Raw genomic sequence first — 17,465 nt, forward strand, 5'->3', positions numbered from 1 at the left:
ACGAACCCGTGTCCCCTGCATCGGCAGGCGGACTCTCAACCACTGCGCCACCAGGGAAGCCCCCTTTCTCTTGTATAATCAATATTGCAGAAAACTGTGCAAACTCAATGCCCTCCCAGCTATTGAACCTTGCCAAGTTTTAAAGAGGTTATGAATTTCATCACAAAAATAAAACCCCATAGGTAATTATGTCTTAATTAGTTGGGAATGAGGAGGAGGACAGAGAGGAAAATAGTCTAGATGTTTTCAGATAACGTATTTCAGGTTAAAAAGTGTAAAAGCAACATTCCTAGAATAGCCTGGTTCTCTGGAACATGTCTGTCCACATTTAATCTAAAAGAAATAATGGCATTTTGTGTGGGGGGGGGAGTTCATTTTTAAAAGATATGATTTAGGGAAATAAATTTTAAAAATAAACAACATTAATGTCCCATATTTCTGCAATAGTGAGAATTGATCAAGCTATGAGTTCCAGATCCAGTAACTTCTTAGAATAGTCAAATGAATCCCTTCTGAACTGTCTATTAGCCCTAAGCTATGTCTTGGAAAAAAATTATTCCAAACTACAGTGAAATCAAATTACCATATATTCAGCATTATAAAGTTATAAATATACAGGTAGGCCCAATTCTATTCTTTGATACAGAAAGGAATCTAATCATTATGCATTATATAATCACATAAATACTCAAACTTAAGTTTTATGAACCAGCCAGTCTAATTTTGTCATTTAGATAAAAAAAACAAAATAGAGAATTTTAGCTATGACTTAAAATACACTTATTTTCACTGGTTTAATCAAGATGCTTTAAAGCAACCAAAAGAAAAACTTTAGAAGTTAAGATTCTCATTTCATCACAACTCTTCTGGGAAATTAAAAAAGTCTCTAGAAGGGTTAAACGCATGTTGGAGACTAATACATTTTAGCTGACTGACTGCTAATTGCTACCTACCTTCAGAATGCAAAAATGACAAGGATTTAAAACATCAGCGTAGGTTCAAGGATTATTAACCCAGGAAATGTTCACTTTCAGAATATATTTTTTAAAAGACTAGACATGCTTTCTTAAGTCGTGACTTCTAATGAAAGCCAACGTAACTACTGCGTCAAGATGATCTTGGTTAGAGAAGGTTTCCAATAAGACCAGGCTAAGCGGCAGAACTGCACATGGTATTCTCATGAGCTACCTTCCCCTGACTCTTCGGTTTTCAGAAACTTAGCGTGGTTATACTACAGCTTAAGTTGTATTTTAAAATCTACCTCTTGGTCTTCCCTGGTGGCACAGTGGTTAAGAATCTGCCTGCCAATGCAGGGGACACGGGTTCGAGCCCTGGCCCAGGAAGATCCCACATGCTGTGGAGCAACTAAGCCCGTGTGCCACAACTCCTGAGCCTGTGCTCTAGAGCCCACGAGGCACAACTACTGAGCCCGCATGCCACAACTACTGAAGCCCGTGAACCTAGAGACCGTGCTCCGCAACAAGAGAAGCCACCGCGATGAGAAGCCCGTGCACCGCAACGAAGAGTAGCCCCGGCTCGCCGCAGCTAGAGAAAGCCCACGTGCAGCAACGAAGACCCAATGCAGCCAAAAATAAAATAAATAAATTTATTTTTCAAAATCTACCTCTTTATTTAATTGAAGAAAATGCAAACTTTCTAACAGGAAATACAAGCTATTAATACTGGCCTCCCATCATGTGACCATGTCCATTTTTGGAAATGTCTTTGTGTGACTCACTGTGTAACTTTAGGTAAATATCTTAACCTCTCTGTTCCTAGGTAAAAAGAAGAGGTGAGATTATAAATAATTCCAATTTCCTTCCAACATCAGGAAAATCCATCTACCATATCAAAAATAATGAAGAGATTTTGTTTGAAAGATAGATACTTAACTCAATTAGGAGTAATGTCAATTTTGATTTTTTCAGCAATCAAAAACCTAAATGCCTGTAGTGAGAACTTTAATTTTAAGACAAATCAGTATGTTCATTTAAACTCAAAACTTTTTCAAGCAACCTCTGATATGATAAATTATTACCTCTCAACACTTGCTGAGAGTCTCCTTCTAGTATAAAACTCTACCTCACACCCTTCCACATATCCAGCAAACACATACCTCACCCCCACTGCTCTTCACAAGAAACGCAGAGATAGAAGCAACAGAAAGGACCCTGCACAGGCCATGAGTTTCCAATTCCCACACAGAAACCAGAGAGGTTAGGAGGCATCTCCAGAGACTATGAATGGACCTACGATTACGTCAGACGTGAATTCACGTCTCCATTACACCTACCTCAGAGACTGGAATGCGACACATAAAAAAAAACGAAGAAGAGATTTTCCTCAGAAGTTCCTCAATACATTCTGTGTCTATAATCAGTCCCTGAATTCCAACTCTCCACACAACCAAACATTTCACAAAAAAGAGAAAAAAAAGTAGCATGTCTAGTCAGGGCCAGGAAGTGAACCTTCCAGTCAGTTATTACCTGAGTCAGGCCCAGTGAGTTTGGGGTTGTAAAAGCAGGTTTCTGAAACAGTGATATTATGTTCTCTTATATGAAGTTAAGAGCCGGAAGAGACAATTTTCACACATGGCATGAGTTGGGAGAGGGCAGAATCGAGAAAAACCAAACAAGAGATGGACCCCAGTGTGTCAGCATGTACAGAGAACTGGTGAGAAAACGTCTAAGACCTTTGGCAAATGCCCCATAAAAGGTTCTCAAATTTACTGTGTTCTTACTTAGTGTGCCTGTCTTCTTCAGAGCCATCTGTTAATTATAACATGGCATTCATACAGTATTTCTTACCAAATATTTAACACACCTTATCCTTCGGGTATGATTTGACAAGTAAAAAAAAAAAAAACCATGTTTCCAGGATGTTGACACTGTCTTTATGAGTAAAATGAGGTTTAGTCAACCCAAGAGAAGTCTGCTGACCCTGGTGCCTGGCTTGAGGTTCTTCAGTGAGGGAACTCTCAGACAGACACAGTCCATTTGTACCACACCCTACTTTTGTAACATTCTCCCTACTGTTCACCGCCTGCCCCAACTTGAATGGGAAAAACACTGCAAGTTGAAACAGGGCAACTGCACAGAAGGAAATCATGGCTCCTCTCCACGAGAGGCTTACGATCTGCCTGCCCCAACCTGAATGGGAAAGCCACTGCAAGTTGAAACAGGGCAACTGCACAGAAAGAAATCATGGCTCCTCTCCACGAGAGGCTTACGATCTAGATGAGGACCCAGTGAGCACAGCTGCATTGTACTGCGGAAAGGCCTTGGAGTTTCAACAGACAAACCTGGTTTTCACTGCAGCTCCACCACGTCATAGCCCCACGCCCTTCAGGTAAGTAATCCTGAAACCCACGCTTGTCTGTGCAAGGTAGACAGGATATCCACCTTGCTGGGTTACTGTCAAGATCAAATGATAGAACACATGTCAAGTACCCAGCAGAGTGCTTGGCATACAGTAGGTGCTCAGTTAATGCCAGTGCGATTTATCTCTTTCCTGGATAGAAAGAACATGCAGATACAAAGACTTACAAAGCAACAGAGACACACAGCTACAGCTCTAAGGAGACAAGCGGTACAGAAGTAATTCAAAGTAGCTGAGGAGGTCAGAAAGTTCTAGATCATTCTCATCAGAAATGACCCTTGAGGGGCAGCTCCATAGAGCTGAGGTTCCCCTAAGTCCTCCGGCACCCGAAACAATGTGGAAATATATCCTCGCCTCTCCTGTGGACTCAAGAAAAGACGTCTCAGAAGTGTTACTTAATGAAAGTCTTCATGGAAGGAGGAAAAACTGCTTGTTCATATTCTTTGCACAATCACAATCACTAAATGGCAAGGCTTTATGTTTTAAGATTCTTAGATAATTGTGATATATTCAAGAAAGTCAGATACTGTTTTCCAAATCCAACTCCTCTCAAAAATTAGAGAGGGCACCCTTCTTGCAGATGGACACGGTGCTTTGGTTTTTGTTTTTTAAGTGAATGATGACTCTGGAACATTCGCTCATACTTGGAAGAGAAGAGAGATTACAACTCAGTTTAGGATACTCTTTGAGTCTAATGTGAAAATTTCTCAAATATTTCTACCAAAATAGTTCAGCAGGGCTCAGAGCCTAATAATAAGCTGAGAGATTTTATCAGCACTACGTGACTGAAGGTACTCTGAATGCTTGGGGAGCACCCAAATGTTTTTAACAAGTTGGTTACTAGGTAACTACAAAACAGGGGCCTCCCATGCAATTCTAGAATTACTTCAGGCTCTCCAGGGAATTTTTTTTTCCAATTGATAGCTAAAAAATCATCTGACATGGTTACCTGTAGTATCACTACTATTTTAAGCAAAAAGATATGAAAAATAAATAAGAATGGATGGAAACTAATCTTCTTTAGTCTGTGACCTTAAGCAAGGCCAGTCACCCCTTGCGGTTAAATAATGGCAAGTTATTAAATATTCACCAACTTCACAAATAAATGCTTTTTGTGAAGGTCACACTTGCCCACAGAGCAGAAAGGAGACAAGCTATAGGGCTGCCCTGTCTGGTAGGGTGGCCACCAGCCCCGTGTGGCTATTGAGCAGGAGAAACGTGGCTAGTCCGATCTGTGCTGTGTCAGTGGAAAACCTCAAAAACTTAGCAGGAAAGAAAGACTATAAAATATCTCATTAATTTTATATCGTAGAGATGTTGAAATAATATTTTAGCTATCTAGGGTAAACTAAAATATATTACTAAAATGAATTTCACTTGCTTCTGTTTTTTTCTAATGTGGCTGCTAGTACCTGTAAAATGACATTTGCAGAAGGACAAATATCATATGATATCGCTTATATGTGGAATCTAAAAAAAATGGGACAAATAAATTTATTTAGAAAACAGAAACAGAGTCACAGATGTAGAAAACAAACTTATGGTTACCAGGTGGGGGAAAGAGGGGGAGGGATAAATTGGGAGATTGGGATTGACATATACACTCTACTATATATAAAATAGATAACTAATAAGGACTCACTATATAGCACAGGGACCTCTATTCAATACTCCGCAATGACCTATATGGGAAAAGAATCTAAAAAAGAATGGAGATATATATATATATATGTATATATGTATAACTGATTCACTTTGCTGTACAGCAGAAAGTACACAACATTGTGAATCAACTACACCGCAAGAGGGAGGAGATTTGGGGATGTATGTACATGTATAGCTGATTCACTTTGTTCTACAGCAGAAACTAACACACCATTGTAAAGCAATTATAGTCCAATAAAGATGTTAAAAAAATACATCAAAGAAAGTTTTTTTTAAAGGCAAAAACAAAAAAATAAAATGACATTTGCTGTCTGCATCATGTGCTGGGTGAGGGACAGTGCTGGGTGAGGGTGTTTCTGCTTGGGTTCTAAGTCAGCTACGCCAGGGTGACCGACCCTCTGGGCATCGCTCACCGTCTCTCTGCCTTGGGTTTCTTCTTTTGTAAGATGATGAGAGCTTGGAGTAGATGTCTTTTTTTTTTTTTTTTAAGAAAAAAAATATATAACCAGAGGTCAATCGACCTTTTCTTTCACTTCACATTTCGTGCCGTGCACTCCAGGGATCGAACCTGCACCCCCTGCATTGGAAGGCAAAGTCTTAACCACTGGACCGCCAGGGAAGTCCCGGACTAGTCGTCTTTTAAAACTACTATGGCTTTAACATTCTAGGATTCAAGCGTGCAAGAGTTATTGCTGGTGGAGAAAAGACACAGGACAGGCTGATGGCAGTGCTGGAACCAGAGGCAAAGCAGCTTCCCTAGAGCTGAGCTCCGGACGGGGGCCTAAGAAAAGCCCAGGGCATCCCTTACAGCCAGCCACCCAGCAGCACATGTGCCCCGAGCCTAGAGACAGCGCTCTTCTACCTCTGCCGCCTGCCACCAGCAGCTGACAGGAGAATCTGAGGAAAGCCCTGCCCCGTGTGGAGCTGGCTGCAGGGCTCAGCAAGTGCACCACCTATTAGCAGATGAGCTGGTCTGTAGCAGCACAGCCCATGGCTGGCACGCTGTCAGCTTAAGCCTGAGGTGCAGTGGGACAGAAACACATTACGGCTGCCAAAGGCTGACTTCACCGATGTACCACACATCCACTCCGCAGGAGCCCGACAAGTGGAAAAACACCAACGCTGTACTCATACAGTGTTTGCAAGACCTAATCCAAATTCTAGCAAACCCGGATTTGGGGGTTTATCACACTCCTGAAAGAAGCATTTTTTAAAAAAGCAAATAACTATCAGTTTCATCCGAAGTGTTATTTCCTATGTCTTTTGTTATCCAGAATCAGTTAAAATGGAACCTTCTGAATTAACTTGGATTGAAAGACAGAGTCGCCCCTCACCGGCACGGCACTTGGGAGTCCTCGCAACCGGTCCCAAGCCACCTTCTTGGTCCACTGTCCACTAACTGACAGCAGCCTTCAGCAAACATTTTTTTGAGCATCTATCTTGTGCCAAGCACTGGGATAAAACAGCAAGTAACAACGCAGTTCCGGTCCTGAAGCAGCTTTCAAGGTGTAGCGGGTGTTGGCCTGGAGAACGCCAAGTGAGAAGACAAATGTGGTTCCATGAAAATTCAGTGATACGTAGAGGGTGCTGGCCTTAGAAGCACCCAACCCTGGCTTGGAGGATCTGGGAAGGCTTTTGGAGGAAGTGAAACCTAGCTTGGCTAAGAACTGACCAAGAGAAGAGAAGGAAGAAACAGTCCTTGTGGAAAGAGTGATGTGCTCAAAAGTCTCGAAGTGAAAATGAACAAGGCTGGAATTCAGAGGGTAAAGGGGCCAGGGACAAGAGACGAACCTAGAGAGGTATGCAGGGGCCAGACTCAGCAGGGCCTTGAACACTCTGGAAAGGAGGTGACGATGGCCTAAATCTAAGCCGTGGCCTCGAGGATGCAGCGCCCAACCTCCCTCCACCTAGCCTCAATGGGATTATACTGCTTCACACTCCCCAGGCATGCCGTGCACTCCCGGGCTGTCGGGCCTTTGCACAAGCTGTCCCTTCTCTCTCGAGTGCCTCCTCTGTCCCTTACATGGACTTATGTAAGGCGCCTCTCAAAGGTCTCTTCCTGTACAAACCCTTCCCAACCCCAAGACTGAATCAATCAATCAGTTCCTACGCCATGCACTTACTTCTTGTAATAGAGACTTTGTGGAGAGGAGGATGTCTGCCCAAATTAATATCTGTCTTCTTTCAGAATCACCCCTCTCGGTGGCAGCCGAGCAGCCATGTCCGGGCCATGTGACCATGTGCCTTGGGCATCGCTGACCAAGTCAGGAGAGGACGCTGGAACCAGGTCTCGCCTCTCTCGCTCAGAAACCAAGGCTGAGACGTGCTAGTAGGTCCTGCTATGTGTTTTATCTGGGGGGACATTTAAACTTGGGATCTATGGGCTAGGCGGCCTCTCCATTGTATGGAGAAGAACAGAAAGCTGAGCAAGAAAACCAGTGGCTTCCATGGCTCTTGACAACTTTCCAGTACCTTGTTCTAGTCACCCACGATCCCTGACCAGATGTCATGGTGCTAGTGATGTGAAGACCCCTGTATCCTTATGACTCATCCCAACTCTTGGTGTGAGCTAGTTGGAATGGGTTTCAGATACTGCCGTCCTGAAAAAGGCACTCTTTTTAGGGCTCTATTGCCTTATGCAGAAATTACTCACTTCTGTCCTAAAATCAAAGTGGATACGTATGTGACATGGGGGCTGTCACTTTCAGAGCCAATTCCAGATGAACACATGATCATGGAGTCATAGCACTCTTTATCTGGGCCTCACAAGCCATCACCCCAGTGTTCCAGGTGGCCCTGAAAAACTTAACTGGAACTGGCACACAAGAGAAAAGTTATTGGCCATCAATGTTCTAGATTGGAGTCTACTTGAAGGAAGGTATTATGTCCTTTTCATGGTTGTAATCACAACATCCAGCTTTGTGCTGGACACAAGGGGTACGGAAGAATGCTTGTTGGAGGATAAATTATGACTATTATGGTTTAGACCAGTTGCTCATTCTTGCCTCTTCATTCACCCAAGATATCTTAGCTCAACGGAAGTACAGAAAGAACTCATTCTTTCCCATTTTAGAAACAAGGTCAGTAATTCAATTAGTAGTGAAGGAGCTGACATCTCGGCCTCAGGTACACACTTACAAGCCATCTCTGCCTATCTATAACTTGTTCTTCTTTCTTCTCCCTGAGGATATGGACACATTTTAAAGTTACATCAATTTGGAGCAACGGTTCCTAAAATCCCTAGAGAATCAGAGCATTCTCTTCTTTCCAAGTTAATTATATATATTCATAAAGTTTGGCCTACTAACTTATTTGCAGATTATTTTGCCAGTGTATCCATACTTTATCACAAATTTATTTATGCAATCTGAAAAAAAAGTGATCTAAATACCATAGTACAATCTGTAAACTTCAGGAACTGTAAATCCTGTAAACTTCAGGAAGTGTAAACTACAGGAAACCTGTAAGTTTCAGGAACTCTGTCACAGCAAAGCCATGATTATTCCTTTCCCCACTTAATGTCTCTATCATATACAGACCTTCCCAGGACATGATCCCCTCCTTGACCCACTGGAGCAAAAAGTCTTTCTGACTACCTTGATAGGCTACAATTAGTAAACAAACAAAAAGGGCATCTTAAAAATCAGTAACATACCAACTCCATTAACTGTTTGAGCTGACCTATCTCTTCAGGCAGCGATCCAAGTTTGTTGTTACTTGCAATTAAGACTTTGAGAGGCAGACCACACAGGCAGGCAGGCAGGGCGGACAGCTGATTCCGACTGCGAAGAAATACAAGAACTCTGGTAAACAGGCAGGCTACTTCACACTGTTTGTGAACATGTTTTTTTTAACAAACAAGGAGAAAGGAGTGACCGAAGAAAACATTTTGCAAACATAAAAAGTCTGATAAACTTTTATAAAAACGCAAATCCCAAGTGTATAAGAAAATTAAAAATAGTTTTTAAAAAAGAGAGGCATAGGCAGTTTTGAGGGAAACAACTTTTTCCAGCACAAGGGACCCTATCAAGCCCCCTGCAGATGCTGAGCTGTTGGCCAGCCCGAGAGCATATGGCAACACAGGCTGTACCACCAATAGCAACGGGAAGCTGGTGCCAACTGTTCCCTTTCTGACAGTGTGAGCGGGAGATTCAGCGAGAACGAAAGCAACCAGCCCTGCCCAGGGAAGCATCATCGCATCCATCTTAGTAGTGACGAGGAAGATCGTTTTGCTGTTAACAACCCACAGAACCACCGGGCCCATTTCCAACATTTTGATTCAGCTTCCTTTTGTTAAAGCGAGAGCTCTGTGCTTAAATTCTGCTTGGGTTATCTGTGAGAGAGCTAATTAAAAAAGAAAAAGGAAAGTCGGCCTTCTGGCAAAAGTGAAGCTGGAGCCAAGAGGGGTTCCGTTTCACAGGGGAGCATGAAAAGTGTGGGTCCAGGCCTGACCTCTGCTCTTCACGGAAAGGTCTCTACTTAATGGTCCGCATTGAGAAGTCTTTCAATTTCCCATCATCAATGCTAGTTGACTGAGAGACGGGAAAATATCGGATAAATGAAATCTATGAATCACCCGTAAGTATATGTCGGCCATTTATTTACCTTCCCCTCCACAAGGAGCCCTTTTCCTGATATCAAGTAAGGAGACAGATGGCTTGCAGTTTCCCTTTCTTTCTCAGCCATTCTGCTGAGGGAGCCAACCACCAGGCAGTGAAATATCTACAAATCTGTATTTGGAACTTCTGTGTGTATTCGCACACATGTGTGAGACTTCGGAAGCTGTGGTACCATGTGTGTATTTGTGGGTGTGCATATGTCTTTGTGTGTGAGAGACGGGAACAGACAGATAGACTGGAAACACACCAAAATGTTATCAGTAGCCATTTTGGGGGAGTAGGTACAGTGAGTGGATTTTATTTTCTTTATTATACTTTGCTGTATTTTCCAAAATTCCTACAAAGTGCTTTCATAATTTGGGAAGAAATATCATTATAAAAAGAAACTTCACTTGGATACTGGTTACCTGGGTGCTTCTAGGTGTGAAAATTCATGAAGATGTACACTTACAATCTGTGCACTTTTCCACACGTATGTTATAGTTCAGTGGAACCTTTTACTCCCTCACCCTACCATGTGAGGGGGGGGTATCTCATTAGGAAAGGGTGTCTCTGACGGACGGGCTCAGAAAAAGCAGGTGCTGTGCTGTCAAAATAGCCTTTCCAACCTGGGTGCCCCCCTGTTACCACTGTGACCAGGTGCCTGATGCCAGGTAACCATACTCTAGCAAGAAAATGTAGAGCCATGTCTTCTCTCCCCTGCCCAGATGTGAAAAGAAAGCTCTTTGCAAGAAGGCACAGAAGGAAAAGAGTTTTCTCTCAGGGGGTCCACCAGAGGGGGAAGGAGAGTGAGAGCCCTGAGGGTGGAGGTTGTATCCTGGTGCTGGAAGGACCAGCTGGCTCTTAGCTTCCCCCTGGTTAGGATAACAGGCCAGAATAGGGGCAATTGGCTTGCCCTGACACTCTCTCCTGATGTCTGGAGGCAGCAGACGGGGGAGCCAGGGCTACCAGGCCGTCTTTCTGTGCCCTCACACCCCTTGCCCTGCCCCCTCTCAGCTGCCAGAGCCCAGTGGGGCTCCTCGGTCTTGAGGAGGGGGCCTTCTCAGTGCCCTGCTGGGACGGCTTTCTTCAAGCTCCAAAAAAGTTTACGGAGACACTCCCTCTGGAAAGGAGAACTCAGTTTATTAAAAGGCGGCAAGTAAATAATCTGGAATTTGTGGTTTAAAATATTTCTTAATATACAATTTCACATAGTGAGGACTGGTAAATTAAAACGTTAATACGGTAATTCTCTTACTCTGGAGCCATATTTGAACTTCCTGTGGAAGAGAGGAAAACGGGAACAAAGATAAGTATTTTTAGAAATTTCTACACTCCTATTTTCCACAGAATCAACAATTACAGTTGGAGATCTTTCCTGTGTTTCTCTGCCTGGAAACTCAGATTTAAAGTATTCCCAGTCTCACTACCTCAATGCAGGCATCTAATCAGATTAGCAGGTATTGCATTGAATGGTATATAACAGGTACTGCTATATACCATTTGTTAAATACCATTTATTAATATCAAGTATTAAATGGTATTTAATAACATACCTTTATAGCAATAAAGGTATTGCTATATACCATTTATTAAATATCATTTATTAATACCAGGTATTAAATGGTATTTAATAACATACCTTTATAGCAATAAAGGTATTGCTATATACCATTTATTAAATACCATTTAATACCAGGTATTAAATGGTATTTAATAACATACCTTTATAGCAATAAAGGTATTGCTATATACCATTTATTAAATACCAGGTATTAAATGGTATATAGCAGGTATATAGCAGGTATTGCTATATACCATTTAAGCAATGCAGTGAAGCTTCTACTCCTTCAGACACGTGAGCATTTGAAATTACATGGGATTAGTCCCACTGCAATTCTTCCAGGATGGGTAACTAATTTAAAATAAAATTTAGGCTTGTGAAAGCATTTGCAGTTTCTTTGATGGGGAATGAATGCTTTTTATGCTTAAAGCAGCTGATGGAATAGCCTATTTATTTATGCCCTACACATTCCTCCACCTGTACTGTAGTTAATCACCTGTAGGCAAATCGAGATGCCAGGACTAGTCATAATACAGCATGCCACAGGCCTGGGGCACATTTCTTCTATTTCATCCATCCGTTCCCTCAGCCTGTACTTTGTATATTTTATCACAGGATGTTCCTGTATTACTGGTAATTTCCCCCATAGAAAAAGGAAATACACATGCACACAAAAACCCATTAGCTCTCCAGCAAATATTTATAAAGAAGAGGAGAAACTGCACGCCCTTTAATCCTCTCCCCACTAAAGACCACAACAGCAGCCTGAGCTTTTTGAAACTACTCATCTGGCAGCAATTTTTCTCAAGCAAGTAAGTGCCTCAGGCTACAATCCACCACTCTGGCCCCCACTTGTCTCCTGCAGCCCTCTGCACTATGAACAGGCCCTTGAAGGAAAGAATGGCTAAAAATAAGACTGTACAGCATCTGATCAGGTAATGGCCAACATTTATTTTCAAATCCAGCCTGGGAGTCACATCTGAAAGCAATATTTTAAAAACAAAAATTTTTTTAAACTCACTCATTACAAAAGAGTAAATTAACGGGGGAAAAGGGCCACTTATTCAGAAGTAGAAATTACAGATTCAGTCATGGTGGCCTGAGCCTTCCTGCCACCACAGAGCAGGGCCTCCCCAGTGTTTCTTGTCACTCTCCCATGCTCAGGCTGGGTGGAGGATGGCACGAGGAGGAATGAGGAGGGGCAGGAAGGTAGTGGGCTCTTACCAGTCTGTGATTACTGCTAACGCTTTGTCTTCCTTCCTTCTCAGCTGAATGACTTCCTACTAGACTTACTGGTCTGTTTCCTCATTTCAGGGTGAAACAAGGCAGCTAGCTCATCATAACCTGAACAGTTCTGATAGCCTAAGTTTGCAGCCTAAATTCCTCTTCAAGTATCACTACCCTCGCTTAACACAAGTCCTAAATTAAGGAATTCACAAACCAAGTCACTTCTGCATGGTTTCACGTTTATTTATTTATTTTTAAAATAAATTTATTTATTTTATTTATTTATTTTTGGCTGCGTTGGGTCTTGGTTGCTGCACGCAGGCTTTCTCTAGTTGCGGTGAGCGGGGGCTACTCTTCGTTGCGGTGCGCGGGCTTCTCATTGCGGTGGCTTCTCTTGTTGTGGAGCACGGTCTCTAGGTATGCGGGCTTCAGTAGTTGTGGCTCACAGGCTCAGTAGTTGTGGCTCGCGGGCTCTAGTGTGCAGGCTCAGTAGTTGTGGCACACAGGCTTCATTGCTCCGCGGCACATGGGATCTTCCTGGACCAGGGCTCGAACCCATGTCCCCTGCGTTGGCAGGCAGATTCTTAACCACTGCGCCACCAGGGAAGCCCTGGTTTCACTTTTAGAGATTGTTATTTTAATGTATTTTGACTATGGCCTTCCTTATCGATATCCATGCTTTCAGACTTAATTTTGGTATTTAACATTATTTATTACTGGTTTATCAGAAAGTTATTTTCCTTAATGTATGTGATGATAAAAACATGCTATAGTCTTACATGTGATTTTATTATCAGACATCATATGTGTTTTTTATTCTACTGGAATAGATCCTTTATGTAAGTGAATGGGTTCACTTAATAATGAAACATGGAACTCACTTAAAATAATTTATAGAAAGATTTCTATAACAGATTCACCTACTCAGTTGGTACAGAGATCACCAACTGTGGAATTAGAAAACCTGGGTTCAAATTTCATCTCTGCCATAATCGTCCATAGAACTTTAGGTAAGTCACTTAACCTCTCTTTGTCATCCATAAAACATAGATAATAATACCTACCTAACATGATACATGAGATTATGGATGTAAAAGTGCTTAGCCCAACACTAAATCCGTATATTAAGGTTAAACAGTTCCCAACACCACTAACGTGGCAAAGCAATGGGAGGTGACCAAAAAGAGCTTAATTAGGTTTTAGTTATTGATTTTATTTCCTAACTGCTAACATTTCAACCACTCTTAAACTAAGGTTGCATGTTCAATTTGTCGAAAACATATGCCAATTAAAGATGACCATTCGGAGGCATGTTGGGGAAAACCAGGCTGGTTTCAGGCCAAAACAAACCAAGTAACACTTTCCAATCTGGAGAACCAGGACTGGAACAAAAAAAATCACACGAATGACCTTTTCTCTCCCATCTCCTCTAGTTCCAAGATCCTACCATTACTCTGGGAAAACATGAATACCCAGGGATCATCATCTCTATTTACTACTTAGTTTCCAAAAACGAACAGAAATAATAATGTGAAATCACAAACCTATTAAGAAAATGTCACAGTGTGCCTCTAAAGGGCACAGAGAAAGCAGGGCAGGTTTCATGGTATCAGCACCTCAGGCTCACCCTGTATAGGTCTCGGGCAAGGAAGGGAATAAACAAGCACACAGGAGTTATTGTATATTGCTTGTTTGAATCACATTGTCTGTGCTTTTGGCACATGAACTACAGTGAAGAGCAGTTATTTTACTTGAGCCAAATAAGTTTCCTCTTGCACAGGGTACCTCACGTAATTTTGTTGTATGTTCTTTTTGCATAAGCCGTTCGCCTTTAATTAAATGCAGAGTGATTTTTTTCTGGTGTGTGTTTGCCACGTGACTGTTACTTGTCTTCATGTCCACACAACAGTGAACAATATCCATAGAGAACGATTTCCTTTTTCCTGCTTGCTTCATTCTGTAAACCCACCATGGCAAAATTTCTCACCCTCATTTCCTCAAATGACTAAATACTTCCCCTGCATGGCCAGCCCTCCCCCTTCATTCTCACCATTCTCATACGCCTGAGACAAGGACCAACAACAACCAGAGCCTGGCTTTAAGTTGCCTGGAGGATATCTTGGCCAACTTTAGTTTTGTAAATATAAATTCTATAAATATAGCTTTAAAAATGTGTTACATGACATTTTTTAGATAGAAATTCTATTGAAATTATGTATACACATAAAATCTGGGAGTCCACATCTACATCTAACTTTGAAAGCAGTTCTACCTACAACTTGAGGATGACAATCATTTGAAAACTTAAATGTTGCAAAACTAGAAACACAGAGTCATCATTTCAAGTGAATCTTAAACCAGTTTTGAACACTATACCAATCCATGTCACACACTACACAATAGGGCCATTCTTTGAGAAAGTAAAAGGCAACTTGAGAAAACTAAAAGAAAAGGAAGAAGTGAGCATCTAAAGCAGCTCAGAATTCAGGCAAATTGCTGCACCAGCCATTTTGCTGTGCATACCTGCGCCATATTTGGCTTCTGCGACTGAACTGGTTTCCCACAACAATAGTCTATCGGTCTCCTCTTGAGTATCAATAAACCTTTGCTTAAAATATTCTGGTTTTTTCCACCCCTAACAGTCAGCAACCACCACTGCCAATGTCTGTAATTAGATTTCAAAGTGCAGTTATTGATAACTTGTCCCTTTCTCAGCTATTTCCTCTCCTTTTTCCTAAGAGCTCTTCAATTCTATACGGACAAGTCTCTAAAAACTATTCCTTAAAGTTTCCTCTATAATACTTATCATTTCCTTCCTTCATTGTAAAATGGAGCTAAGTGTTCAAAATCAAGGAAGCTTTAGATTTCAAAGAGAACTCAACACCTGATACTAGCAAGAATAATAATTGGCCAAACACCTCCAGAGGCAACAATGTAGATTTGAGGTTTTCAGTATTTAGACTGTAGAGGCCTGAGCCTTATGCAAAGCATTGTTGCTGCCAAGTGGGAAAAGTACCACTAAATGGCTGGAAAAGATGTACTGGCACTGAAGAGAATCCTCCCACTTTCAGGAACCACGTCCCAGGCAGAATGGACACCACCTTTCTGTTGCCAGGAAGGTACGCCTACCTCACCTGCCTTCTCCTCCATGCCACTCCACACCAAAGCCAGGGAAATAGATATTTTTTACTTTAACATTTTTCCCTGCCAAAAAAGAAAGGGCTATTGATACTGATTGAAATGAGAGCAGGCTGCTCAGATCAACTTTTACCCAGGGGGACTGAGTTAACAAAAATCATTCATAATAAAATTTAAGGTGCCTGAGCATTTTTGTTTATCATTTGAAGACGTGTGCCTCTCCGTCCATTTCCAGGAATATCTGAATGTGTAATGCAGGTAGATATGCATGAATATATTGCTCTATATGCATCCTCTTCTTCCCACGTATCCTTCCAAGTAAGTGAGCGTTCAGAAAGCTTCTCTCATGTAACCTGACAGCCAATAATAACTCAGCTCCACTTAACTGCTCTAAAACGTAAACAAATCAGCAGCATATCCTCTTTACTAAAAATGCTATAAAATCCATTTACTTTATTCAAATACTAGACCTCTTGCCACTATTTTTCTTAAGCCATTTTGGAATCCATAAGATATAGTATGCCACAAACTTCATTCAACAATTCAACAAACATTTCTTGGGTGGTTATTATGTAGAAGGCACTGCGCTAGGCACTTAGACAACTATTATTTTATTTATATTCACAATAATCCTGTAACATTAAACCCCCTACTTTTCAGACACAAAAACTGATGTTATTCAGTGAATTTAAATCACTTGCTCCAAGTTGCCTAGCTAATGCTAAGGTATGAAACCATGTGGGTTGGGCTTTAGATCAAAGTCTGTGGTCTTTCCTCAATACAGTACAGCCTCTTCTCATTTTACTTTGGAATAAAAAGTACAGGTAAACCAGGAAAACAGTAGGAGGAGAGCTCCAAATTCCAAACGGAGGCAACTGAGACACTAGACTGACAATTCAATGACTGATATGCTAATCTGGGAAAGAAAACATGGGCTTAGTTTAGCCCATCTTGAACTTTGAGGTGTTCCATCTAAGAGGAATTGAATTTTAGTCAATTGGGAAAATAAGGGCTAGTGTTAAAATGAGTCAAAGTGACAGAGAATGTACTGGATACACACACATAAGGCATGAGGTCTGAGAGAGAAGATTTAAGGCCCAAAGATGGGGGCTTCCCTGGTGGCGCAGTGGTTGAGAGTCCGCCTGCCGATGCAGGGGACACGGGTTCGTGCCCCGGTCCGGGAAGATCCCACGTGCCGCGGAGCGGCTGGGCCCGTGAGCCATGGCCGCTGAGCCTGCGCGTCCGGAGCCTGTGCTCCGCAGCGGGAGAGGCCACGGCAGTGAGAGGCCCGCGTACCGCAAACAAACAAACAAAAAAAGGACCAAAGATGGGGCTTTGCACAATACTAGCATTAAGGTGCAAGAAGAGAAAGAACATCCAGACACCGGAATAGAGAAGAGACAGAAAAAAGTAGAAAAGTGAGCAGGAAAGCATGTGACCAAATCAAGGGAGGAAGATGCTACGGTGTCAAATGCTGAAAGGAAGCCAATTACTTCCTACACTTACTGAGTGCCACTCTGCTCAAGAACCTGTTCTAAGCGCCGAGAAAACGTGAAATGTACATGAATCCTAAAGCTTAACTCCTACCAAGATAGGCAACATCCCTCCGAGCTGGTATCCCCTACCTCCTACTTGAACGTGGATCTTATATTTTAAAAGTGCTGGAGCAGCAAATATTTCCTACTGGGTTTCTCAAATTTAAGATAAAAAATGAGTGACTCTTAAGGAATAAAGAAAGTGAGACTTCCTTTATGGGTCTTACCCTGTAAGGTGGAATGAAGGATTCCAGGCTCGTCCTAAACAACTCTTTACACAAGTGTCTGCAGATATGGACACCACTGTCAGATGCTCAAAGGTTGCCTCTGCCGAAGTCCCCAGGTGTTCTCTCCTGGTAC

At 42.0% G+C, this 17,465-nt stretch overlaps 1 protein-coding gene across 1 annotated transcript in view; it reads right to left on the reverse strand.

Moving 5' to 3' along the window:
• Window positions 1-17,465, reverse strand: part of LRCH1 (leucine rich repeats and calponin homology domain containing 1) — a 183,847-nt gene that overhangs the window by 62,003 nt on the left and 104,379 nt on the right. Inside the window, 1 exon segment of the mRNA XM_055089619.1 lies at window positions 8,699-8,825. Within this exon segment, the coding sequence (XP_054945594.1) occupies window positions 8,699-8,825 (127 nt within the window).

This window comes from Physeter macrocephalus, chromosome 13, assembly GCF_002837175.3.
Source record: "Physeter macrocephalus isolate SW-GA chromosome 13, ASM283717v5, whole genome shotgun sequence".
In the NCBI taxonomy this organism is placed as follows: domain Eukaryota; kingdom Metazoa; phylum Chordata; class Mammalia; order Artiodactyla; family Physeteridae; genus Physeter; species Physeter macrocephalus.